The following is a 27,045-nucleotide window of genomic DNA, read 5'->3' as shown; positions in this document are numbered from 1 at the left end:
GAAATTAAAACGTTTCAATTTATCAACATGATGGCTATTTATTTTAATTAAATGGGTAATGTTTTATTATTTTATGTTGTATTATTTATTTATTCCGTGTGGTTAGTACTACTTTATTTATTTGTATTTCATACTTTAAGAAATATCTGAGATATCTTAATTTGAAATGAAATACAGTCTTAATAATGAAATTCAATTAATTCTAAGGCCAGGTTTAATTACAAAATAAACAACAAACATTGACATCCAACTCTTTATTATCCTTCGAACAGTCATCAAAATAATTTATAACAATTTTCTAACACTGTCGATAAACATTAATATTTCATTCAGCCACTGAGATGTTCATTCATCATACAATTATAATACATAGGGCAGACAGGACTGCCTCGACACAAAGACACGGCGCCGAGCAACCTACATTAATGCAATATTTGGCCCGGCCTAACCTTAAAAAATAATTACACAATTATGACTTAATATTCCCGAGACGCACCTCCGGAAAGCCGTCGGCGTCCTCGTCATATTATCAGTAAAAATATCGATAAAATACAACAGATTTTGCATTCTTTGTAAAATTCAAACGAAAATATACCTAATACCTACCTAAGCAGTTTGTTATATATGTATTGCACAACTGTTGTTACAAGAAATTAATGTGAAATCGTTCTGAGTATTCAATAAGGATATGTATTTATATTCCTATATTCTATTTGGATTGTTCACGATATACTGTGGTGCAATAGCAAAAACAGGGGAAAGTAAATACATCGACATCTACTGTGAATAAGTTCAGCAAAACATTTTTTGTTATCCCATACTTATGACTACGTATCTTTAAATGCAATCAACTAGATTATAAATAAACTGAACAAGCCCCTTGCTATTGTCTCACAGCGATATACAGGTTAACACATATATTAAGAAAGTAGGTACATATATAAAGAACAAACAAACGCTTTTTACAATAACACACAACACAGTTGTGCGTCGAAATGAATAATTATATTTATATACTTTATATTTATTAATTAATTAAAGTTGAAACTCATTCCCGATAGCAAAGCTCACAACCTCGGAAATAATGCTCCCAACACCAGCTTACTGTCGTAATATTATACAATACATTGATACAATACACGGTGCAAGCGATAAAGTACGTGTTCGTCACTTGATCGCTCTACGAAAGGAAATGTCACCTATTGTTAACAATTTCATCCAATACCAATGTGTGTTTTGTGCAAAATTGCGTTCATTAATTTGGCTATGACCTTATACCAGTGCGTCTGTACTGTGATAGGTATATAGGTAGTAACTTGCCTGATATCGTACAATGCAACACTTATCAATATAATACCACTTTCTACAACGGACAAGTACAAATGAATTCTAACAAGAACAAAAGGATTTCGCATCATCGCCGAAAATATTGAGCAAGTTTTAATACGAAACACATCGACGTTACCAGAGAAAGGAACTTTTAGGAACGAACGACCGAAATAGAAGATAACGCAATGTAGAATCTCAAACTACGAGGCCCGGGAAGGGAGGGGGAATTTACAAAGATCGTCACGGACAACAAGAAAATTGTGACTGTAAACACGTCCAATACATAACAGTGACGACGATACAAGGTTCAACAATGATCGGGCCCAGTAACAGCGTAGGATATCATATCACATTAACAATTTAGCCTAACATTCAAGATGTACTTACATGATCTTTAAATAGTTCCCTATAAACAGGTCAACATCCATTATGATCCGGTAATAAAATATTAATTCGTTAAACCTAACCGTGTACTTATGTTACAATGCGAAAATACATTTTATTTTTTTATTCATTTTTTTTAATATTCATATGCGTTCAGACTTTTGAACCTCAAACATGGAAAACTCCCTGTACAAATTTAACAAGTGTACGTTTACATTTTGTTACTGTGATTTGAAGGTTTACTCTAGTGATATATTCTATGATGTGAACTTGTTCGTTACTCTTAATTACACATTATATTATAATTATAGACACATTTATACAGTTTCACTGACAAAATGTGATACAGAAATATATTATAGGCATCGTTCTGACTCTAGTACGAGCGTACAGTCGAGAGAAAAAATAAAAAGAGTGAAAACCGCGGGGTCAGTTGTCACAAACTCTAAAAAGCGGGAAACATTTATTAATATTAACCATGACATCAACGTACACCTAGAATATTATTATTGGATACTCTTTTTACTTCTGTCTCCGACTGTATCTTAACAGGAGGCGTACTACGGACAGAACAATTAACATCATCAAATGACTTAAGATTACCAGGATGTGAATATTAAAGCAAAAATGCTATAACATACAAATTTTGGTATAAAAATGGTACATTTAGGCACTGTGAGTAAGGCAACTACAGTGAGACGATATGGGAAGGGGAAAGAGGGGGACAGGACTTGAGAGAGTGGGGACTTTGGTGCTACAGGATGGGGAGAAAGCGATGACTAAGGAAAGCGGGGAGATGAGGGATTTTATGAACTATGGACGATACAATGTACAGTTTCTTTCAGACAATAACATCTAAAAATAGGGCGGATTGTGATATAGTGCATATTTTAGTGTAAATATTATAATGTAAAATATAATTTTGTCTGTGCTTAAAGCTGACTTGTAGGTATATTGTTCATCGTTACATAGCTCTAGTTTACATTATTTAAGTAGAAATAAAAATAAAAAAAAAACTTACTTCAGATCACACTAACAAAATAAAAAGTACTATTTAACAAAGTTGTTCCATATATTTTTATTCGTAACCCAGTACAGTTACTGAATAAACCTTACATATACCTAACAAGTAAATTACATTTTGATATACAAAATTGACTCGATATATTTTGGTCTGCAACAATATAAGACCATGCATACATACATACATATTGATGATACATATGAATGGGATCGGTAGTACAAGATAAATATCGAAGCGTAGACAGATTTACTTTAGAAGAAAATTAAATTTGTAACATTTAATTTATCGCATACACTAGTTGTAATGCTATTTGGTTTAGCTTCAAGCAAAACTCAAAAAACGAGTGATCTTTTATTAACAATTTATATTATTTTTAATCTGTCGAACTGAATTGTCAGTTTCGAAACGTCAAGAGTTCTAAATGTTTACGATATAAACTGTGTTTACATACAAAATCTGCTTAGAGTGCAAGTGTTATCATAAGAAATTTTAAAGCTTCGTGTGGTACCTTTATATACTCAACTCTAGCTAATATTACCTACTTACTTACATAACATTCGTTCCTAACGGGACGTGTATACATATCATGTAAATATCATTATGATTCTCATGTATAAATATGTCAATAGATAAAGTAGATTTTACAATACATATAATTTATTATCTTCTGTGATGACACTAGGACTACTAAATTTACAGATTCAAGTTCGGATGTCACACTATTATTATAATTTTTAAAATGGCACAAAAAACTTTTAAAACACTAACACAAAATGTCAACAGTCGTTTGATTACAAGTCCCACTTCACACAGTTTGTGGTCCGTGTCCATAGCACTACACAACCGCGCGCCGTCCAGCCGCTTCAACTCGCCTTCAACTTATACTGCACTAGTACATTTTACTCACTAATCTTTAAATTGACTAACTTTAAGCTAAACAGACAATGGCACGGATTGCACATATAATGTCGTCTATTTACAGGGGAATTCAATATCTATCTATATGTACTTAAAGTTCAAAATTGTTCAGAAGGGTTGCTATTGTACTTAATTTTAACATTTAATCTTAATCTTTAGTGTACTTGTGTGCATTACAATAATTAATTACGTATTAATAGAGGGTAGTGTAAAGTTGAACATTCAATTATATACGAATATGTAACGTACTACGCCCGGGAGTGGGGCAGCTTCTCGAGAGTTAGTCGACCGTGCCATCAAAAATGTAAGCACCGTTTGATTTGGATGCACCTTTTGCTTATCAGACTTTTTTAGTGATAAGATTAGCACTGTGCCGCGGGGAACTGTTCAGTCCGGGTGGAGCATGCCGGAGGACGGTCACAAGCTCGATAGAGGGCCGCGAGAGTGCGGGCCTCGCGGGTCTAGCAGTGCGGGTGCAGGGGCCTCGGGTACGAGCCGAAGGCCTCGTAGCCTAGCTATGTGGCCCAGCCCTCGATCCGCGGCCGCTTCGTGTGCGGCTGCTCATAGTCCAGTGGCACGGCCGAGTGCCGCATGTCTTGCCCGGCCGGCGAGCCCATGTTGCTCGAAGATACTGAACCTGCAACGTGCCGATACACTGTAATTGGTAACGTTAGTTTGGTTAATTGTCATTGTCCACACATTAGTAACTAATTAATTCACACAGCTAAATATTTCATGCTATTTTATTTTAATTAATAAAAACATTCATTTAAAAAAAACATTTCATTAAATATTACAACTCTGTTGATTAAAGCTTTGCACTCCAATTTTTTACATGCCATTTAATGCCCACTCTCCCCTTTTCAAAAAGTCTTTAATCAACAGAGTATTTTTTATACCAAGCAATTGTTCATAAAAGCCATTAGTAATAAAGAATGGAGTACCCACCATCAATGACGCCGGAGAGATGCGCGGGCTGCGGAGCTGGTTGCGGTGGCGGCGCGCGGTGGAGATGGTCAGGCGCACGAGGTGGCGACACTGGCTCTGCTTTGATCTTCACGTTGCTAGGCGACGCCGCTGGTGGAGGCGTGCCACCCCCGCCCAATACTGGCAGGCTGCTACTGTTGACGGATTGCATTCATTAGTCATGGAAGAATATTGACCAAGGAATTTAAGGTCACATTTTAGGATAGACAAATTGATAGATAATACCTATAATCGTTGGTCTATCTTATGTCTTAATAGTAATCTTCTTAATGCTAGATTTATTCCACCACAAACATTATTTTTAGACGCTCTCATTGCATAATGTAATACGCAATTACACATATCACATGAAAAATATAGTACTTAATCAAGGAAACCGGCATTGGTAGTTCATAACGGCAGTATGCGCCTGATAAGCTGGCAACATCATGTTTAATTCATAACAACCAATTAGAAACATGCAAAGAACGTATAAGACACCATAGCAACCAATAGAGATAATTTATCGTGCAATTATCGGTGCTCGATTAACGCACTCATGCGTATCGGGCAAGTGAAAGTGACACTTCGATTAGTACAAAAACCCCCTCTGTCGCCCTGATTTCTTTACAGTGCGGGGGGCAGGGTAGGTCAATGAAACTGGTTCTTTTATCAACACTGCTGCGATATGGTTGCAGTTTTTGGTCCAATTTTCAACTGCTCCGACAGCCGTGATCGTCTAGTGGTTAGGACCCTACGTTGTGGCCGTAGTAACCCAGGTTCGAATCCTGGTCACGGCAGTGATTACACTGTCACGGCGGAGTTTATATTTTTTGGAAAATTATAAAATTAATTTTCTTTGTTGTTGCGCTTTGGAACTGTGTGATGAGTATTTTTTCTTATTGCAATTTTAAATACAGTAAGTATAACAAATGTATTAATTTTTCATACTTGAAATGTTATACTAACACAAGGAATTTGATACCGAACAATACATTTTTGTCGTCCAGTTTTAAATATTTATAACAACGCCATCTCTTATGGTATACCAGAACTTGTGATAACAAGAGCAAAGTCATTTAAGTCGAACAGTTGTTAAGAAAAACCAGTGAACGACTTTCACATTGTAAAGCGACTGTTAATTTTAATGCAAGCAATACAGCCTCCGTAGCCGTGATCGTCTAGTGGTTAGGACCCTACGTTGTGGCCGTAGTAACCCAGGTTCGAATCCTGGTCACGGCAGTGTTAACACTGTCATGGTGGAGGTAATTTTTTTTGGTATTTTTCAAATATTTTTTTGCTTTGTTTGCCTAGGAATGTTCTAGCATCTATCATCATGATTTATCGTATCGTTATTTTTTTTATAAAATTCCTGCTATCAGACTAATTACAAACGTGAAACAAAACAACGATCAAAATTAAATGCACTTTTCGGAATAATTACCGCTAGTTAAAACAATGAATTACTGAACTTTTTCTGCCCAATCTTATACCAACAATTCGTGAATTTACTACAAAAAGTATTTACAATTTAATTTGTCTTTTTATTCCCTTTTTTTCTCTACTATCGTTCGGATTCAATCTGTTTCAGTTCATGCGTGACATTCGTTCGTTCGACACGCTACGCGTCGCGGAAGACATTCAGTTACGAGATTGTCTCTCGTATCGTCCTTGAAACAACGTCCTTGTTTTTCGATTTTTTTTTCAATTATTTTCTTGTTTTTTCTTTGGTTTGGTTTTGGTCTAGTTTTTTTTTGTAGTGTCTGGAGTAAATTCGTATTAGTTAGGTCTTGTATGATAACAAAAGACTAATAGGCTTCTCATACTTATTTGAAATATTCAACTATTTATTAAAAATACTTTTTCTCATCTTGTCAACAGTTTTAAATTATGAAAATATCTCAATTTTTGGTACGTAGATTTTTATATGGTCGCTCTTTTCTACGTAGGATGAACTGGTTAAAAGTTTTATGGGATTTTTTGTTGGGTCATAAATATAGTGTCATAAAAAAATGTCGTACTTTAAAAAATAAGTTATCAAAAATTAGACTTTCATAATCATAATTTTAAGCCCGTTTTCCAATCTAAATTACCTCCAGTACTATTCCACAACAGTATTTAATATACTTTTTTGTCTTACACGTGTCTCTGCATTGTTTTTCAGCAACCTTCACATAGTAACAAAATAGTCATTTAAATTCATTTAAGTATATTCTTTTTGCACTTAACCTTGATTAATGTCGTCCGTAAAAAATAATGCGACTTTTTTATCAAGTTTAAAGTTATTAAATGTGAACAATATACATTATAAAAATGTATGTAGGTATTCTAATCTCCTAATATGAAGACGTAATGGAAATTAAATGGTCAGTTACTTCCATGCAAATTATAATGGAATAATTTGCCAACTTTACGATTTTTAGTAACTCTTGCGCGCGCAACCGTGAATGGATCGTGAAATGTTATGTAAGCATTCTCAATGTAGTTGTTGTTTTCAACATTGCAATCAGTTGTTCCGATAGCCGTGATCGTCTAGTGGTTAGGACCCTACGTTGTGGCCGTAGTAACCCAGGTTCGAATCCTGGTCACGGCAGTGATTTCACTGTCACGGCGGAACATTTCTTTTTGCGTATTTTGGTGATTTTTTTTCAGAAATTGTTAGTTTTTGCTGAATTTTTCTTTTATACTGCGTATATTTTTTGTTTATTAGTCAAAATAGAAGCTTAAATTGTAGGACAACAATTTAAGAGATCCGTTTCAACCTAATCCACGTCATAACCGCATTTAAAATTCTAAATATAGGCACTCTAAAAAAACATACTAATTTCTCCATTTAAATTCCATTGAATTGGAATTTAACTGTCAAATCTCTAAACAGCGTTCTTTTAATAAAAAATAATATCTCATTTTTATTTAAATCAAGTAGGTAGTTTGAATTAGTCGAAACGGACCTCGTTTAAGCGACACATATAAAAAGTGATATGAAAGTGATCACAGACATGTACCTGTTGTGCTGTAGCGTTTGGAGCTGGTGAGCGCCCCACGTCAGTCCGATGCCCATGTCCGAGTTGATGCTGAAATCCTGTGGTCCGAAATTGCCGAGTCCTGAGTAGCCGAGTGGTGTCTGCAAGTAAAATGAAGATAACAATAAGTACAATGCTGATATTTACACAAGATATGGTTTTGATACTAGTAGTCTCAATGTAAATGCTATTGAAACTATTGGGAATGAGAAATAACATTGTAAAGGGATGAATAATTTTGATTTTGGACGTACAAATGGAATCAGACAGAGTATTACAGTAAAGAATATGGCGTTAAAGGGGACAGAAAATAGAATTGAAGTGTTCACCTCTCCAGCGTAAGATATGTCATCCTGTGGTGGTGGCATTGAGCTGGGTATGACGACGCGCAAGTTGTTGTGCCGCGGCGAGTGGTGCGGCGGCGGTGCATGTCCGTGAGACTTGTGTCCGTGCCGGTGCGGAGACGGCGCCGGGCCCGGCGAGGGCGACGGCGTGCAACCTGCATCTAGTGGAGATCCTGAACCTGGGTAGCCGTTTGACATCTCTAGCATTCCGCCGCTTGGGTATACTGGAATAGAAAGAGGAATCGAATTTAGTAAAGAACTCGGTTATGATAAAGTTGACAAAACTACGAGAATTTGATACATACCTGAATCGGTTTCCGAAGACGATGGCCGTGGACTGATAGAAGTGTGCATTTGTGGACTAGCTTGAAGTAGTGTCTGATCGTAGTTGCCAACTGGGACGCTGACTGGCAGGTTGTAGTTGCTACCAGCCACTCCCACTCCAACTCGGCTCCCGTTCAACTGGTTCCTTTGCATCATCATTTGGAATTCCTCGTCAATCTTTGAGTACTTGGCCTCGGTCCTCGGTGTCAGGTTGTATTCGGGCTCCGCCTCCGGGCTGTCCGGTGACATCACTCCGTTCTTATGCTCTTTCTTCGTTAGTGCCTGTAAGTGTCAGCGAAAACAGCTCAGGTGGCTTGACGAGCCAAACTTATAACTACACTACTCGTACTGTATTAATCTGGCATGCATTAAACTCCAGTTAAATTATTAGATTACACCCTCTATACACACCATTAGTGTTATCAGCATAAATCGCGTTAAACGTAATTGCTACTGTTTGCTTTGTTTAGATTTTATCACGTCAGTATGTAGTGGAGGGTTCAAAATAAAACAGTGCTCTCAATAAACTACAGTTTACAGTGTAACTAAGGTAAATTGTACGTGAAAACTTTTTAGCGTACATTTGTGTGGTGTCGAACGCAATGATGCAACACTGACTTTACCCTTGTCTCAAAACATCGGAGTCAGGTAGGCGCGGTTAATTCAAATAAACACAAAATATATTTACAAAACCCATGCTTGTACAGGAAAAAATAACATAAATATTTGGGGTATCTAGTCATAAACTGTTAGTATAAAACGGGGTTCTGGTGTCTCGTACTTCATCCTTTTTTCTAACAGGAAATAAACATGCTGCTGCTTTATAGCTCGTGTTTCTCTATTCTTATATATTATGTATATATTGATGAGATATCGTTTACACAAGGTCTTTGGGTACGAGATCTACATTTATAATCTAGTGTGGCTCAACAACATTTGCTTGTATATCAGGGATTGTTTTAGTAACAAAATGTATGCATTAGGTATTGTGTGTAAGTACAAAGCACGCGGTTAATGGGATAAGTCAATTTTGCATGGACATTGCATTGCGATCACGGGCACACAGATGACGCCGTACTTAATGTACCTCGATGATGTTGCGGTTTGTCAGTGACTCGTGGGGTTCGTTGTATTCCGTGTATTTCAAGAGAACCTGTAAAGAAACAAACGTCATTAGGTATTTTATGTGCCTATTAAACATTGTGCTCCTATCTTCCTCGGCCGAGTTTATTGTCAGCCAAATAAACATCTAATGAATGGTTTGGTTTGTATTTATTTATAGATTTAGACTATGAATGATAAAGGATTCCTGAATTCTTGAAATCTAGTCTGATGTACGTTTTGACCTCACACAAAACAAAGGTCGGAAAGATGAAAGTTCAATTTTTATTGTAAACTATAATGAATCAGTTAATATCGTTATTCTAAGAACATTAAAACATAAATGCAAATAAAAGCATGATTCTAACATTAATAACAAAGACTTTCATTAAAGTATAAAGCTCAGCATTATAACTAGGGCGTGTTAGCTGTGTTACGATAAATTACCAAGAACCACGGTAAAAGAAATTAATTCCATAACTGTTAGAATGAAATATTTTCCTTTTAAACGCATTTTATAACTTAAAGCTATAAACACGACATCATAAGAAACACATTAATAAAAACAATCTGTCGACCTTATGAGCGATGATTAAAAAAATAGGAAATGAATAGAACAGAATCTATTATTTATTATTTAGATTAAAGCAAAGAAATTTAAATGGAGATAGAATCAAAATAATAATTACAGAATTCAAGTGACGTCAAAAATTTAAAATATATAAAATAGATGCCGATGATATGAATAAAATATCAAATGACGAGGATATAAGAAACCGACCAACTAAATACGTTAATGAGGTTACTGATGAATAAAGCAATGAAAGAAAACAGGAAGCTAGTTTATTCTTGCAGAATAAGACATTTATAGACGATAACTAAACAAATAAATTGTTTAACTATAGCCATTGTAATAAAAAATATAAGTATTATTTTAGTTATTGGTCATCAAAATATGATTTTTATGGTAGACAGGGTGTTTTATGAAGGTGAAACAGAATGGTTTATAGAAGGTAAAGTCATTAAGGAATTAAAAGTAATGACAAACCTTGTCCATATCAGTGCTGGCGTATTGATAGAGTTTGTTGTTGGAGCTGAAGATGATGAGAGCGATCTCGCAGTCACATAGTACGCTAAGCTCATAGGCTTTCTTCATCACACCGAATTTACGCTTGTTGAAAGTGACCTGGAACATAAGAGAAAGGAGTTTAATGGTAATGAATGAGTATCAATTGAAGAGTGAAACAATGACATGATTTGCTGGTTACATTTTTAGTGCTATTTTTTAAGATTTGCTATGGTACTTTGCTGTGGAGGCTTTTGGCTTCCACCAATCATATTCATTGGTACACATAGCTTACTACTGGTGGAAACAGACTCAGCTAAATTATATTTTTAATGTGGAATGATGTGTGCTATGAATACATACATATCGATCTATCTATCTATCTACTAAAGAGTAGAATAACAACCTAATAAGATGAAAATATTAGTGATTGATAAAAATCGATTGAATTATAATGTTGTATTAATTTTGCACTATTGGTATGATACATGTTGCGACCATCTTTGTATCCTTAAACGTAAAAACCTGAACGTAAATTCTATTGTTGTGCATGTTGGTTTAAGAATATAATTACAAGTATTCCCAGGGCCAAACAAAGTTCATTATTTTACGGTTTTTAATTATGTGTGTAGTTTCAATTTCACTTCGATCCACTAGACGTATCATTAACTCTTCATTTTGATACGAGTATTGGTAAAATGAAAACAAAAGAATTTTATTGGGTCACGGACAAAGTCAAATAATTGTTACTGAAACTCATCAAAGCTATGTGTCATACAATACGTTTTAAATTCCAATATTTGTTTCGAAGCTAGTAAATAATGCAGCATTGTTCAGTACAACATCATCTGCGGTTAATTTGTGATTTTCCTTAATAAACTGGAGTAAAAAAAAATCGATAGTGTTCTCGTAAGTACAATTGTTTAGGAACAAGTAACGAGCTATAGTATTATACTCCTTATTTCCTGTTATATGTATGTTATATGTAGAGTGATTGCAAAATCATATTTAATTTAAAGTATTACCATATTAAAGAACAAAGGAAGTTGGACCGTCAAAAGTAAATTGACCTTCGCAATTTTAATTTTGCATGTCTACTGCTACTGTTACTAGACCATGTTCAAAGAGCTTCTCTGCCCTCTTGTAATTAAAAATATGCTTTGAGTGTGGGGGAGAAGAGGAATGCTTTGTAGGGTCATAATAAACTGGACAAGGTTGATATACAGTGTAATCGTATAATTAATAAATTACAAGCGGGAGCGGTCGTTGCCCGTCGCGATAATGTTTTGCAGTGGGAGTGTTGATAGGCCGCATCTGTTAGGTCATGCCTCATGGTAAGGTCATTTCACTCTAGCCTCCAATATTGCACAGTATGTACGAACGTACGAACATTGCATTACTCGAATGATTGATGATTTTCGTATCTAACATTAATTCAAACATTAGAATCGCCTGCGGAAAGATTTACTACTCTCGAATACGTCTCGACTCTCTCGAGCTCGTCTCCTCTCGATTTCGGCTCGAGAATTTTTGCAATCGTATGTTTCGCTAGGTCATAATCACTACTGCTACTACATAGTTGTGTAATATTTGACGAAATCACTTTAATTAACTTTTAGTTTTTTAGGAATGTAGCTTAACATTGAAAGTGTCTAGTGCTGCAACACATACCTGCCGATTCCGTTCGTCCGTAATCCGGGATATTTGTATTTTCTTCCGACCCATGGTGGCAGCAATCTTGGAAGGGGATGCGGGGAGCGGGGGGCGAGAAAAAGAGTTGCCTTTGGCTGGCTGCTTCTACGAACGTCAACAGCTGCTACCTGTAGACAAATAAACCAAACATTAATACAGAAGTCACAAAACTCAATAAATTATAGTAAACACTTCCAATAAAACATATTTCCAAGTAAACGGTAGCGATAAATCAAAAGGTGAATCAATTGACAAACGTGTCCCTTATTTCTATTGTAATAAAGGCGTTGTAAATGACGATTTATTAAGGCCAAAAGCTCTCGTCATCGCGCTTGTGCCATGGAGCCATGGTCGTGATTGTGACCATAGCGAAGCAAGGCCAATGACATATATTATAGAGCTGGATGACGTAACAGAAATGCAAAGATTATTACGTAAACGGAATAGCATTTTGGTAAATGCTGGTTATAGATTTATCGGTAGGCTTATCATTTATTTAAGTATCGATGGTTCTCGTGATACATTTCATGTTTGGTTCATACATAATCCAGTAGCGCGATGCCCATCACTACGGATAATGTTATCTGTCAAAGTTCTCAATGCATTATGGGCGACAAGTGATTGTTTTGAATACATATTTCCTTGTGATTGTTTGTGACTTGATAAATAGGGTTCATGTTTCATAAATAATAATATTTATTCACAATACAAACTCTGTTTTCAATATCAAATTCTAAACAATGATGTGTTTTTTTCTTATTAAAGGTTTGTTAAAACAAGTGATGTTAACGATAAAGTTGTAGCTAACAAGTTTAATAAAAAATACTATTGGTAATGCAAGCTTTAAAGCAAGGTCAAAGAAAAAACGACCGGACATCACACATTCCTGGTACGTGCCTAACAGTTAAGTGATAATGTTTACAACGATTACGTAATCTATGGTGTAACCAAACTTTTATTGAGCTACTGAGTTCTAATACCATATCTCATAAATCTATAACTGTTACAAGTGAACAGTAAAATAATGATAGGTTTGAACATAAATTAGTTTTGTATGAAGCTGTAGATGTCGCTTTTGATTAAGAACTTTGAGAAGACGAAATTGAACCTGACAAAGAGGACTGAGGAATATTTTGAATTGGTAATAAAATTAGAGAAATATGTCACAAATAATTTGTGGCATAGACCTTTCTAGAAAGATCCAGAAATTGAACAGAAACCAGGTTTCAATACGAGAGAATAATTTTAAACCATTCACGATATTGTATGTGTCTGCAAATTTGTTCGACTCGATACCACCATTGACAGTGTGGATATCACACGTTATCGGCATGCATAATTCATGGACTGCCTTTGTCAAACAATAACGACAAAACAAAGTAGGCGTTTTACGTTTAAATATTACAAAAAAATATATTTGGCGAGATACCAATTTGTGAAGTTTGTTGTTTGTGAGCCGTCGACACTCGAGAAATGAATGGAAGTAATTCTGATTTTGATAGTAACAATTTAATAGTTAAAATCTCAAATGATATTATAAATGAGTTAGCGTGTTTGTAACCTCTTTTCTCACAAACTACTTAACCAATCTTCTTGAAATTTTGCACACACATAGCTGAGAGTACAGAGAAGAATATAGGTTATATTCACGGCAAAACTGCGGGTAAAGACTAGTTTAAAAACATAGGGACGCGAGAAAGTTATGCTCGTTAAATGAGATTGTAACAGACACGGTGTTTGTAACAGGAAAACGTTGATTACCAATGTTAACACAGTTAGGTAAAAAACCGGGTCATGTGGGTTGGTACTTGATACTAGGGTCATTATGCAAATATCTGTGACCTGTTGTCTTGTACGCGCTTTATGGTAATTTTAATGTTTCACGTTGTCGACTGTCGAGATTAGCTAAACACATGGTGGTCATCTAACAGATGGTTAAAAAAAAGAATAAGCTATGATAGGCAGGTCTTTACGTAACGTCACGTTTGTATCTTTTCTCATTTGATTCCCTTCTCCAAATTCTGTATTTCAAATTATATGCCATTAAATCTATATGTACGTATTTACAAATGTTTGGATTTTGAAAAAAATACTAAAATTATTTAGATCATTTTTATTTAGTTTTTGCGCTAAAATGTATGTTATTTATTTAGCTGTTTCTCCAAAAGTATTAAAAAAAAATTGGCAGTTTTCAAGATATTGCGATATAAGATCTTTTTTTAAAATGTAATTGTCATTACTATGTCAACAATTATAACCTAATTGTTTCAGCTGTTTTCGGTTTATACAGCTACTGCGGTTAAAATTACTAGGTAAGTTTTAGGCTTAAGAGTAATTTCTTTGCATGCCGCAACATGAGTAGTAATGTAGGTTTATATATGTATATGTAGCTGTTTTGTATACAATATTAATGAAATGTAGGACAATTTAAATGACGATATTATAAAATTACTTTTAACTTTCTATCTATTTATCGTTGTTACACTAACGCTACTTACGAAAATTAAATACACTATAAAAGCATATCTGCTTACCCCTTTAGACAATAACTTGTGATTATATTACACGTATATACAAGGGTTTGTGTTGACATCCATTGAGACCATAAAACGTGTATGCATAGATACACCGACCCATTGTCCTTTCGCCATAAATTTTATATAATAACCACTGAGTACGATTTTTGTGTCCGTGCATAAACAGCCCACTATTATCCCAACCGTTTAATTATTGAGTAAAGGCAGTGTGAAAAGAAAATTCTAATGTTTTAGAGCGTAATGACTGGTTGTTTCTATTTTGTTTGTTCCATTTTTGAAGTATTAAAAGAGGCCTAATATATATGTATGTTATATATCAGTACCCTTAGTACGAGTTTGCTTAACGTTAAACGAAAACGAAACGAGAGCGCATTCGGCACTCTGATTGGTTGGTTCATTCGCGGCGGTCAATCTGTATTAATGAAAACTATTTCGTAGAATTTAGTGTAATTTGTATTTCAAAAAGAAATAAATCAATTTATAGATATGGAAATTGTTAGCAATTTATTGATTGATGATTATAATAATATTGAGTCATTGGCAAGATAATAATTTTAATATCAAACAATATTTCCTGTCCGTGATCAGATTTTTGTAAATTGTAATTATTATCATAATCTTATTAACTTCCTGCTTATTCATTAAAATTATTATTTTTGTTCGTAAAAGTTTCTCTACATACAAAACTTTGCCTGGGAAACGAAAGCATATATCCTTTCAGCATTAAGATAATTATATTTGTAGCTACTTGTCCACCAACTCAGAAACCTACTTAGAGTTTATTAAAATTATGTAGTTAATCAGAATTATGATAGAAAATTTCTCTGTCAGATTCAAATTCTAATAAATACACAATAAGAAAGTAACGATTTTGTGCAGCAACTACATTATAAAAAGATTACCATATTTATTAACTTAACTTTACATCTCAACACATAAATATACATATTATTACACACCAGCTACTTCAACGCGGTTTGACCCGCTCATCTGGGCTCTTTTTGATCGTAGCATAATGTTTTATAGATAAATAGACTATCCAACACAAAAAAATTTTTCAAATCGAACTTGTAGTTCCGGAAAGAAGCGCGTTCTAATAAACGATTGAAAAATCTCTTCAGCTTAATATTATGATAAAAAAGTACATAATATATATAAGATTTGAAAAAAAATAAGAGAAAATAACATTACAAATATACCTACCGTTGGTTCACAGCAAACACGCGATTACTACTATTACCTATAAGTTAGTACCTAGGCAAGCAAAGGGCGTTTCTTACAAGGTTTCTTTGATACACACCCTAGCAGTGGGCTTAAGGCCATAATTCTTATGTACCTACTAGTGTTAATCACATTATCGGTGAAACATCTCACTAGGTGCACTGCACAAGCGCACATAGGTGTGGACAACGTAACAGGTTACCGGGGCTCCGGTTCAAAGCAGGAGAATGAACGGGGTGGTTTTTAGTCAGTAAGAGTCTGACACTCTTTCTCGCCTTACCCAAGGCGGGAGAAGTCATTGGATGATTTTCCCCCTTAAAAAAAGGTGCACTGCATATCATGCTCACACATTTTGTTTTATCTTTCTTCAGCCTTTGTTTTTTGAGTCGGGCAAAGAGATGTTGATATTTTTGTCAGAGTGATAAAGCCTGATATATTTTGCTGTTACTGAGAATTTTTGGAAATAAAAACTATTTTATACCAGAATCGATACCGATTCATGTAGAATTTCGGTTATAAAACTATGGCAATAGTTTTCGACTTCCAATGCGTGATACTGACGAAAAGTCTAACGTTGAATGCATACTACATACATTCAAAATTTGGTAAATCTATTAATATCTTGTCCTTTAGGATAGGCTTGATTAGATTGCATTAGTAAAGTTTCAATGCATTAAAATTCAAAAAGGAAAATTGATACAATAGGTAAATGAAAACAATGTTATCTCTATCTGTGTTGTCCGCTTAAAATGTTTAACCATGAGGTTAAATATAGTTTTAATTAAATTCATATAATATTATCATATTGATACTACATTTTGTAAATACCTATTGAATTTTATTATGTAACATCATGTCAGCAATTATGATATTGTATTTACTATTTTGCTTTTCATCATCTCATCATCATCAGCCGAGAGACGTCCACTGCTGAACAAAGGCCTCCCCCTTAGTCCTCCACGTAGAACGACAAGCCAAAAATTGTTACTTTTCAAAAATGTTTTCTTTTTACTCGATTAAATTTAACTGAAACATCATTATTGAAAAAGTAAATGTATCTCTGATAAAACAGTTTGTCACTAACATTATAACTAAACTATTAGGTAAAATGAATTAAAGTAAAAGAAGAATAAGTCGTTTTCACATCTCTTTTTTTAATCTTTTATTATTTTTCTTGAAAGTTTTTGATACTAGTCAGTTCTGTAGGTACAAAAGGTTTCTGTTGCACAGACCCTTAGATCGATCCAAGTCCCCTAGTTTCCAGTAGTGCGTGATGTGGGGCACTGTTGACGTGATTAAGTTCTAGGTTGCTTTTTATATGACCTAATTTAATAATTCATTATGTAACTAGAAAATTGCACCACATAAAGTGCTTCACTGTTTATGCCTCTACTTACCATGTTGCTTTCAAATAAAGGTATGTTTGCTTGAAGAAGTTCGTCTAAAATAGTTAGATTTTAATTATTTATTTTCTTGCTTTTCTTCTCCATCATTGAATTTCTAACTATTTAACTATTTACTTGTCTTCAAACTGTTTGATGTTAAAAATAAATATGTTTAGTGTCTCGAAAATAAACGAGGTCTGAAAACTAAATTTATTGCTAACGTTAAATATTTTATATTTTCTATTGCCAACAATTAAAAGAGAAAGCAACGAACGTTTTCATTTTGACGGCTCGCGATTAAGTCCTGAAGCGTCTGTAAATTAAACTGTCAACGTTTAATTCCGTAGGTAACATTTTTCGTTCTCGATAGCGCGAAAATTTTATTTTACGCTCCACCGCGAAATTTTGTTACTGTAGTGTGAGTAACTGCATGAACGTTTCTATGTGTGCATGAAATATAGTTCACGGTGTCATGTTTGTACAGTTTCCCCCATTTTGCTGCATGTGTGCGTCCGTTTACGCATGAATATTTGTCGGTGTGAGGGTTGAGAGTGTGTGAGTTTGTGTGCATTTTACTGGCAGTGCCCGTGTGTAGGTCAAAGGGTGTTTGTAAGGGGTGCGGAACGGGAGGTAGGGGGCGGGGAGGGTGTCAGGTCACTGTGTTTATAGGTGGCTTGTTACGCCGCACTTGCGTCTAATCATGCATTATCACGTTCCCTCTGTGGGTGATTATCGTATGTTCTAATTATCAGCTACGCTTACGGATTGTAACCGAAACATTTATAGTTACCTCGATATTGCAAAACAAAAGGTATTTAATTGAGGTAAATGTTAGTTTACCTTAATATGTTATCTCTTACTGTTAGGTATGTACGCATCCCAACTATAAACAGGACAATGTTTTTGTTTAATCTGACCTAGGTGTGCCTAATCACTTGTTGTTAGGCTGATACATTTTCCCATAAAACATTCATGTAGGTATTATCCCTCTACAATAGAACGAGAGAGGGAGAGAGACAACAGTAGAAATAATAGTGTTATATTTTTTTAAACTGAGTTTTATTTACATTAATTAAATGAACTGGAAGATGTGTATGCAAATTTAAGTGAAGCCTAAGCATTACCGACGACGCAGTCTTCCCTTTTTTCTCACGGCTCATTAAGTTTTTTTCTTAAAAGGTTAACATAAGCGTAAAGCCGTGAACTGGCCTCGCTCAGGTAAACAACTGAGAATATCTTCAACGCAACACTCAAAAAAGGAACGGCTGGACCACAGATTAATGAGAGGAATTACCCTGACAAGTACTTATAATAAAGAAGAAAAATTTTAGCGCTTATTAAAAAGGTTTGTTGTATTTTTTATGTAATGGAATCAAAGTTCTTTTATTGGCATAGTGAAAACGTTATTTAGTTAATTCAAGTATGGGCAGAAACAAACAAATCATAATTTAGATTTTTCTTAAAAATATTAAGTTATATTAACAACAGATTTTTAAATAAGTATTCTGTATATTATGACATGACTTCAGAAAGAAATATGAGAACAGAATGAATGTGAAACGAAGCGTGTACGCACAGATGATTCTGTCTCCTCAAGATCACAGCCATGATCTAGATTCCAGATCTTTACAAGTCTGTCTATAATAATAATAAGAAAGAGATGAGTATGATTATAATTTTCTAGACATAATAATTATGTACTTGATAGATAGTTTCTTTTAAGGTATTTTTAAGTTGTTAATATTTTAGTCATAGTTAGATATTATTATTATATAGTTAATATGGTTTAATATAATATAATAAAACAATGAAGGAGTTTTAAATTAAGAAATAAAACTTAATATAAAGTAATTATGTCATAGTCGATGATAAAAATATTATCTCGTTGATTGCAGAATTTTCAGAATGTAGAGAAATCAGATATTAATACCAAGAATAATAATAGTATTTCTTAGAAAAGAGAAAGTCCTACACGTGCCTCCCTTCAGCGGTTTCCTGAAAGCTATAAAAGTCTAACTATAAGTACTAGGACTATGTAAGACTTACAACTGAAATTGCGTACTTGAAAGTCTAAATACCTACTTTAGAGTAAACTAAAGTATGCTTTAGTGAGTTTTCAGTTAAATTAAGTGGCTACAGATAGTTTTTTAAGGACTACCTAATTATCAGATGATTAATAAACGTTGTATATTTAAAAAGTTGCTTAACTTTTAATTTAGGTACTGCTGAAATTTTCAGCAAATATGAACATGAAGACTCAGTAAAAATTAGCACTAACCTAGTTAGTAATTTGGTAAGTCTTTTAGACTTGCTAAATTACTTACTACCAAATTTGTAGCAAATACTGACACCAACTACCAGTCTACTTTAGAATATTGAGATATAATATGACTCAACTTGATCCGAAAGAAAATTCTTTATAAAAATCATGACCAACGAGAAAGTATTAAGGAAAATGATTGAAGAAGGAACTGGCCATATGTCCTAGAAATGACCATAATAAGAATAAAGTACTACCATTAACCCCAGCACATTTAGTTACGGCTTAGAAATAAGAGAGATCTGCCTACATTTGATTCTGTAACAACGGTACCTTTAGTATTTCAGTGACACTTATGTTTGAGTACGGTACACTAAATTATCCAATTTACACTTTCTTAAACTAACTAAAAATAACGGTTTACTCTCGTACATTAATGGAGAAAAGCTCTACTAGTTTTGAGTCACAGAGGGACTCTTCATCATGAGCAGTGATCTTTAGTTAATTTAGTATGTCTCACGATAGTTATTATAATTTTTAAACGTCTCCCGAAACTAGAAAATAAGCTAAATGCTTTAAGTGTGCCAGGTTCAGAGTTTGTGATCTTACGAGCCATTTACGTGGTACATAATGAAAAATCGGTAGCCAAGGATCAAGATGTGATGTGGGCGAGCGGTTGCCAGGAACTTCGAAGACGTCATCTCTACATATGTACATGAAGTACATAGCTATCGATATGTCAAACAATCAACCTGTAGATTTAATATAATTTATTGGATCCGCACATTCTTTGATTTTTACTCAAAGATAAGTGAAAATTCTGTAGAGTGCTGTAATATGTAGACGTTTATATTTCTTGCAACTTATACAGTTTAATTTGAATATCTTTGAGTTGAAGTGGACAATGGTGCACAACTGCATATAAAAGAAGGCAACACCTACTTTTCACCTTTTAAGTATGTTATGAGTACCAATAATAGGGATTCTTAGACAGTGCCCAACAGCAGTAGCAGTAGTCCTACATAAGTCACGAATTTTTTCAGTGAAATCTGACATAAAATAAAATACAGTCATTCTTTTTCTAATTTCTTTAGAAGATTCATTGACGTAGTAACTCCTAGTAAACGTAGGTGCATTAACAGTTTCCCTTCCCACCTAAAACATGTGGAGAATAATAAGAAGCTGATTCATACAGCTTATCTCTAGTTTGTAGGTCAATATGGGAATTTGCCAAGTGTTACAGACGCACAGACAAATACGAAATCATAACGGAATGCTGCAAATGTATAATAGATTGAGAGAAAATTTGTATATAGATTTTTATAACGTATAACCTCACGCCTGTTTCCAATTGGGGTAGGCAGAGACAATGGAATTATTGCGACGAATCTTAACATCTTAGATTTTTTTTTATAAGTAAGTGTATTATTGTTGTTCGACGTCAATTAAATTATAGTAACCGACTTTTATTACATGGGACTTCTAACACAAATCTACGTGTCGTGATGAGCACCTCTGCCTACCCCTTCGGGGATAAAAGGCGTGACGTGGCTTTTTTGTACTTCCTTCGGCTAGTACCATAGTAGTACCATGAATTACTCTATTTGGTACAACGTAGTTGTATAAATTATTTTGTAACGTACTTACATTATGTGCATTATTATTTTAATTTTATCCCTTACTTATAACAAGGAACCATAACACAAAATATAGCTAACATTTGGATTGGGCAGGCAAATATTCAGTTTAGTATTGATTTTAACTCTAGGTACTAATATTAATGAGAATGGGCGGTAAATTCATTAGAAACGCTTTTATCTCTAAACCACATTTGTCACAAAACAAATACAGACTAAACTATTTAGAAGAATTGGCAGTATATTAGTGCATTACTCAAAAATAGTGTTACTATTTTTTATTATTAAAAGTTGTAATTTTTGTCTATCGAACTGATTCTTATAATTTCTATTCTATAACGATTTAACAAAATAGTTGTTATAAATAGTATTTAACAAATAACAAATTAACGAAACAAAATATTAACGATGAAAATATACAAAAAAAAAACCAATTACTTTATAAAATAACAAGAAAATATTCCAATAAAGACTTTCAGAATCAATTTTATAAACTCCCTTTGTATGTCCGTTCAGTTTGTGGAAACTCCGGATGCAATCACGTCGCCATGTCGGCACAATCTGGTTACCATGGCAACGCCTCGTGGAACTCTATAGAGATGCGCGCTGTTTATAATATAGTCACTTTTCTCGGTCAAGAGCACTATGGCAGGTAATTAATTCTATTAATATGCTTTCCGGAAATTAATTATTGTACCTTTAGGTATAATTTCCTTTGTAGCGCAGCTGCAATAATGAGGAGACTAATAAAAAAAGCTATTATATTTTCTTAAGTATTTTTTCCTAGCTTTTTATCTATTCAACTTTGATTTTTCATGAAAATGTTTACTTAAAACCAACATTCACTTAATTAATATAAAAGACAAGTTTAATAATCTAAAGTATAATAATGGAAGTATTTAAGTAAAATAAATCACAGAATAAAATCCATTATAGTTGTGCAATTTCAACATAAAACATATTTCAAACACCTGTTTTGCCCTCGCAACTAGTCACAGCGGCGCGACCTTGTGGGAGTGGGGGTGTGAGGGAATGGGGGAACACCCACGCGTTTATTATGTCCAGAATCCTAAAGTACATAACGTGGTATCGCAATATCGCTACACAATCTCAACTCAATCACTGTCTGCTTCATTTTGTAAATAAGTTCTTGAGTTCTTGTTGTGGTTAGATCTAATATTATAATAATATTAAATTATTAGAATTTTTGAAATTATTTTAATTTATTAATTTTATAAGCATTTAAATCAATCAATGTCTAATTAGAATTCCTCAAATCTGAATAACACGCAAAATTCCACATGGAAATTACGCACTCAAAAATTAATACGCGACAAAATTAAAAAGTCCTTTTAATTACCACCGTAGCTTCGCAGGGAGTATCCATATAACTTGATTGCATTCCCGGCTCGAGTATAACCACAGAGGTGGGTTGCACTGAAAGGGTGGTCTGCATCCCACGTACACTCACACACACACAGAAATATGCACGTGTATAAAAGTACAGGGATGTTGTGTATGTGTGTGTGGCACGTGTAAGTCCTGCGTAGTTAATTGGTGCTCGCGGATATCCGATGATGATATTAAGCGAAAATGTGATTTACTCTGGAACTTTTCCACGGTACGGGAGTTTGTTTTGGTCGGGAAAAAGTTTTTCCATTTTAATCTTGTAAAAAGTGATGTGTATATTTTTCAGTTTGGTTTTTACTGTAGATGCTTTTTACATATCCACAACGCAATATAGATAGATGATTAATAGATAAAATTACTTTGTGGCTTTACGGAAACTATTAGGAATTACTCAAATTCCGTTTTCTTAGACTTAATAAATGCGCATAAATACTTTTCGTTTTGTTTACAAACATTATACAATGTGCATAATCTTATACGGATGAGAATAACCGCTCAACTGATATAAATCTCCTAAACAACAAAACAGCAATTTGTATACACAAAAACAGCGAAAATAAGTCGAAAAATTACAGAATAAAAAAAGGAACGTGAGAAAATGTAAGTATGTCATAAATAAATGGACAAATAATTTTCCATTTAGCCACCCGCTACTGGGTTTCATTGCAAATGTGACTTGCAATTAACGTCACACCATTGCACTTAAAAATTGAATGTTTTATATGATAAATGCCACTTGCGGGCTGTAAGGTAGGAATTAACTATTTACAATAAATCTATACTTGCCCACTGTCGTTGGAAGGCTTGGTGCATTATAATTTGAAATCGGAATGTGGGACATATCTTGGAATTGAATTTGAATTCTATACTTTTCTATCAAGGTGCAAATTGCAATACATTCACACTTCTTTTTTTATTAATCCTAATGTAAAATGTAAAGATACGTACGAAAACATATGTAAGATTTTCCTTATTTATAATTATGTAAATATGCTTAATTGAAGCTCAATTTATAAAAAAAAACTTGTTTGGATAATAAATAAAGCTATGTTAAGCCGTCTATATATAATTATTCTAAACTTGATTCGCATAAAATTATAGTACAATACATGGTTTATAAGGAAAATGGTGATTAAAATGTCTACAACGGGGTCTATCCAAGACTGAACGATGACGTAGTATATGATGTCATAAGGCCAATGATCGCAGAACAAATTAAAGAATTAACGCCACTAATAATGCTCTACATAAAATTCGCACTAACAACAATCGCTTTGAATTCCTACAAAACATTACTAATTAGAGTTACTTCCGCAGCGTATCTAAGTGTTAGGGAATTCCTGTTAAAATTATTATGACAAAGGAATTTGGAAACTATTTTATTTAAATCAGAGTTCAATATCAATTTAGTTAAGGTTTAGTGAATTTAATGCAGAAACATGTTTTGTAACTTAACGTTTTGTGACTGTGTGAAGAAGTTTCTAGTAGGTCACTTCAGAACGCTATTTCATATAGGGTATATATCACTTTTTAGAAAAAAGCATACTGCTATTATTAAAATGCTCTAAAATAACATGGTTACCTAAATATTGCTTAACACATTAGAGGCTATGTCGGACAACGCTGACCAACGCCAGTAGAGGAATAGCCTTTAACAGATTTTTGTTGGCAGTGAAAGGCTTAAAAAGAATATGCATTCCTACGTATTTAGGGTTTAAATATTTCATATTAGGTGTAAATTTTCGAATGGTTAAACTCATTTCCTTTCAAGTGACGTAATGGGGAATTCGCAGTACTTATTTATTACCCATTGCATTTCAAACTTGTCAATACAGGATAAATTATATGATTTACTTTAGGAATTACTAGTAAATGTGGTTTGTTTTTATTTCTGTACCTAGCACTCAAATATCCCACGATCCGACCACCATGGGATAAAGACGTGACTACATGCATGTATAATTAACTACAGGAAATTCCTTTAATATGTACTAGGAAATATTACAACTGTCCGAATCAAAAATGCAAGTTTATAAGAAAAATATATTGAAAATTATAAATACTAGCTTCTTTTAGCCGCGTTGTCTACGTTTCCATGGGATATAAAGCAAACCATAATCTACACATGTTCCAAATTTCATCCCGATCCCTTTAGCTGTATTGACATGATTGAGTAACAAACATACACACAAACTTTCGCTTTTATATATTTGTAAGATAGTAAGATAAACTAAATAAATTAAATTAAAGTTCTCCAAGAACTTCTTCACAAAGAACTCGACATATTACTCTATTTATTACGCACTTTTTCACAAAGAACTCTTCAATAAAGTTCTTAAATATATTATGTACAATAACTATCGTAATATTGACATATTGTAAAACGTATTGTTTACTAATAATATTTGGCTAGCGTTGTACGGAGGGTTGGCAGATCGAGTAGTATTTGCTGCCAAATTTTGGACATCTACAGACAAAGATTGTTGACTCGTATGAATGACCTTCGCAGGTGGAGTGCTAGGATAAAATCGAGATCAGAATTTTATATACATAATGTACATTATTATAATGATAGTTTGCGTAATGATTTTTAAGATAAAGATAGAATTTTGAACTAGACACATGAAGATAATCTTCTTTGAAATCTTTATTTTAATATAATAATAATAATTTTAATATTATCTCATTATTATTAAAAATGCGAAAGTTTCTATGATTATTGGTTTGTTACTTCTTCACGTCAAAACGACTAAAGGGCACAAGTCACGTTTTATACATTCGAAGGCGGTAGCAGTAGTAAGTTTACTATATTTATGTGCAAGTTTTGGTTACAATCTTTTCTTTTATATATACAAAGCGTACATAAACAACTAATAATACTCGTAGTACAATGTATTAGTATATTAATTTATAATAATTATAAAGTGAAGCACCAATTACATCATGACCTATCTTATTAACTGACAATTAAGCTTTGTTCTTACAGATAAACGTTGAAGTGGATCGTTCTCATTATTCCATCACTTAGTTTGCTTTGAAGTCGTAATTCTTATTCATTGTATAACATGTGTCTGTTCCCTGTTGCCTGTAGTTAAAGGTTTCCAAATTACTTTACGCTAGAATAATGTAATTTGATTAATGTTTCATTACCAACAGAAAGAGAGAGACTGAGAAAGGGAGAAAGAGATAGAGAGAGGGGAGGAGAAGGAGTGAGAGAGAGAAGACAGATTTTTTTGTAGATTATTTCTTTCAGTTGTTCAAACTTCTTCTGCTCCACTCCAATGGAAATTGCTATTTTCAAATTTTTTTTTCGTTTTCTGACAAAGCAATGAATGAATGAGCAATGATTCTTGGAGTTTTCTCCTGCAATGTTAGATGTTAGTGCGTTTATAAAGATACCAAGAAGTTGCGTATGAACCACATGTTTCCTTAGAAACGCACATTCCACTTAGATTAAGATGAAACCACACTACCTTGTCTTTGTTTTATTTTTGCAGTGCCCATATCCTCGCTTATTGTAGAACAAATTATTGTGAAGAAAAATACCCAGTGCTCAATTTATTAGTACAAATACTACCTATAGACAAAGTATCCATGTTTAGGTAAGGTAACTAGGTACTAATAACTGTCACAAAGTCCTAGAACACATTTTTATATACTTCACGCATTTTTTTAAAGTCACACTAAGTCCCACAGACTACAAAACTAAATATCTTTCAATATTTTTTTTTTTAAATAATATAGACCTACCTTTAAAATGACATTCGGATGACTACAACCAATGACTATGTGGTTCGAGATTTAAACTGCGTAATATCAACAGAATTATTTCCCGGCGCGAGCGCAAATATTTGTTACAACACAATTCACACAAACTTGACTTCGCACTATTTACATTTTTGATAATATTATTGTACTTAACAGTTACATGTGATATCTGTTCGCTGGTAACCCGTTTAGGTATTGTATAACACACACATATTTAGTTTTGTGTTATTTTTCCTATTTTGGTTATGGTTTTTGTCTAGTTCTGTTTGGAGTTGTTCTTTCTGTAGATTCTCGTTCTTGTAACTTTTGCTTTCAACAAACGATTCAATTGCAATTAACAAAGGCCCTTATTAAGTAATTAAGTGGGCGTTTTGAATCAATTCCGCTTGACAGCTGAAAGTGATTAAGGCATCCAATGTGTCAAAGGTCTGCGTAATGTGAATGCAAATTAATACCCAACATGGTACAAAAATTTCCATCGAAAGTTATATCTGTTATGGCACACAATAACTCACAAAGGGTGACGTCAAAGTATAATAAGAGTTATTATTAAAAATACAGGCTTTGCAGATATGTAGATACCTCAACAAAAACAGAAATATAAAATGCAAAATAGGCAACCATTAAATATAATACAATATGCAATTTTGTACGGA

The 27,045-nt window shown here is 33.7% G+C and overlaps 1 protein-coding gene and 3 non-coding genes across 16 annotated transcripts in view; 3 read left to right on the top strand and 1 right to left on the bottom strand.

The window, feature by feature from the left end:
* Positions 1 to 239: 239 nt before the first annotated feature.
* Positions 240 to 27,045, bottom strand: part of LOC118269549 (myocyte-specific enhancer factor 2) — a 58,302-nt gene continuing 31,496 nt past the window's right edge. For 2 of the 13 annotated variants that reach the window (XM_035584694.2, XM_035584703.2), the window contains exons 2-9: positions 12,151 to 12,299; positions 10,462 to 10,599; positions 9,400 to 9,465; positions 8,294 to 8,594; positions 7,974 to 8,212; positions 7,621 to 7,745; positions 4,604 to 4,776; positions 240 to 4,310 (exon numbers count right to left, since the gene is read on the bottom strand). In XM_035584694.2, the coding sequence (XP_035440587.1) occupies positions 4,171 to 4,310; positions 4,604 to 4,776; positions 7,621 to 7,745; positions 7,974 to 8,212; positions 8,294 to 8,594; positions 9,400 to 9,465; positions 10,462 to 10,599; positions 12,151 to 12,204 (1,236 nt within the window). In that variant the 5' untranslated portion in view covers positions 12,205 to 12,299 and the 3' untranslated portion in view covers positions 240 to 4,170. The remainder of the gene's footprint in view (positions 4,311 to 4,603; positions 4,777 to 7,620; positions 7,746 to 7,973; positions 8,213 to 8,293; positions 8,595 to 9,399; positions 9,466 to 10,461; positions 10,600 to 12,150; positions 12,300 to 27,045) is intronic. The other 11 variants (XM_035584757.2, XM_035584708.2, XM_035584711.2 and 8 more) reach the window with 11 other exon arrangements.
* Positions 5,350 to 5,421, top strand: Trnah-gug (transfer RNA histidin (anticodon GUG)). Its single transcript has one exon. It is a non-coding gene; the product is annotated as a tRNA-His (tRNA).
* On the top strand, positions 5,792 to 5,863 carry Trnah-gug (transfer RNA histidin (anticodon GUG)). Its single transcript has one exon. It is a non-coding gene; the product is annotated as a tRNA-His (tRNA).
* Positions 7,143 to 7,214, top strand: Trnah-gug (transfer RNA histidin (anticodon GUG)). The gene has a single exon. It is a non-coding gene; the product is annotated as a tRNA-His (tRNA).

Source organism: Spodoptera frugiperda, chromosome 15, assembly GCF_023101765.2.
Source record: "Spodoptera frugiperda isolate SF20-4 chromosome 15, AGI-APGP_CSIRO_Sfru_2.0, whole genome shotgun sequence".
In the NCBI taxonomy this organism is placed as follows: Eukaryota; Metazoa; Arthropoda; class Insecta; order Lepidoptera; family Noctuidae; genus Spodoptera; species Spodoptera frugiperda.
The sequence above is the reverse complement of the archived record's forward strand: the minus strand, read 5'-3'. Positions and strand labels throughout refer to the sequence as shown.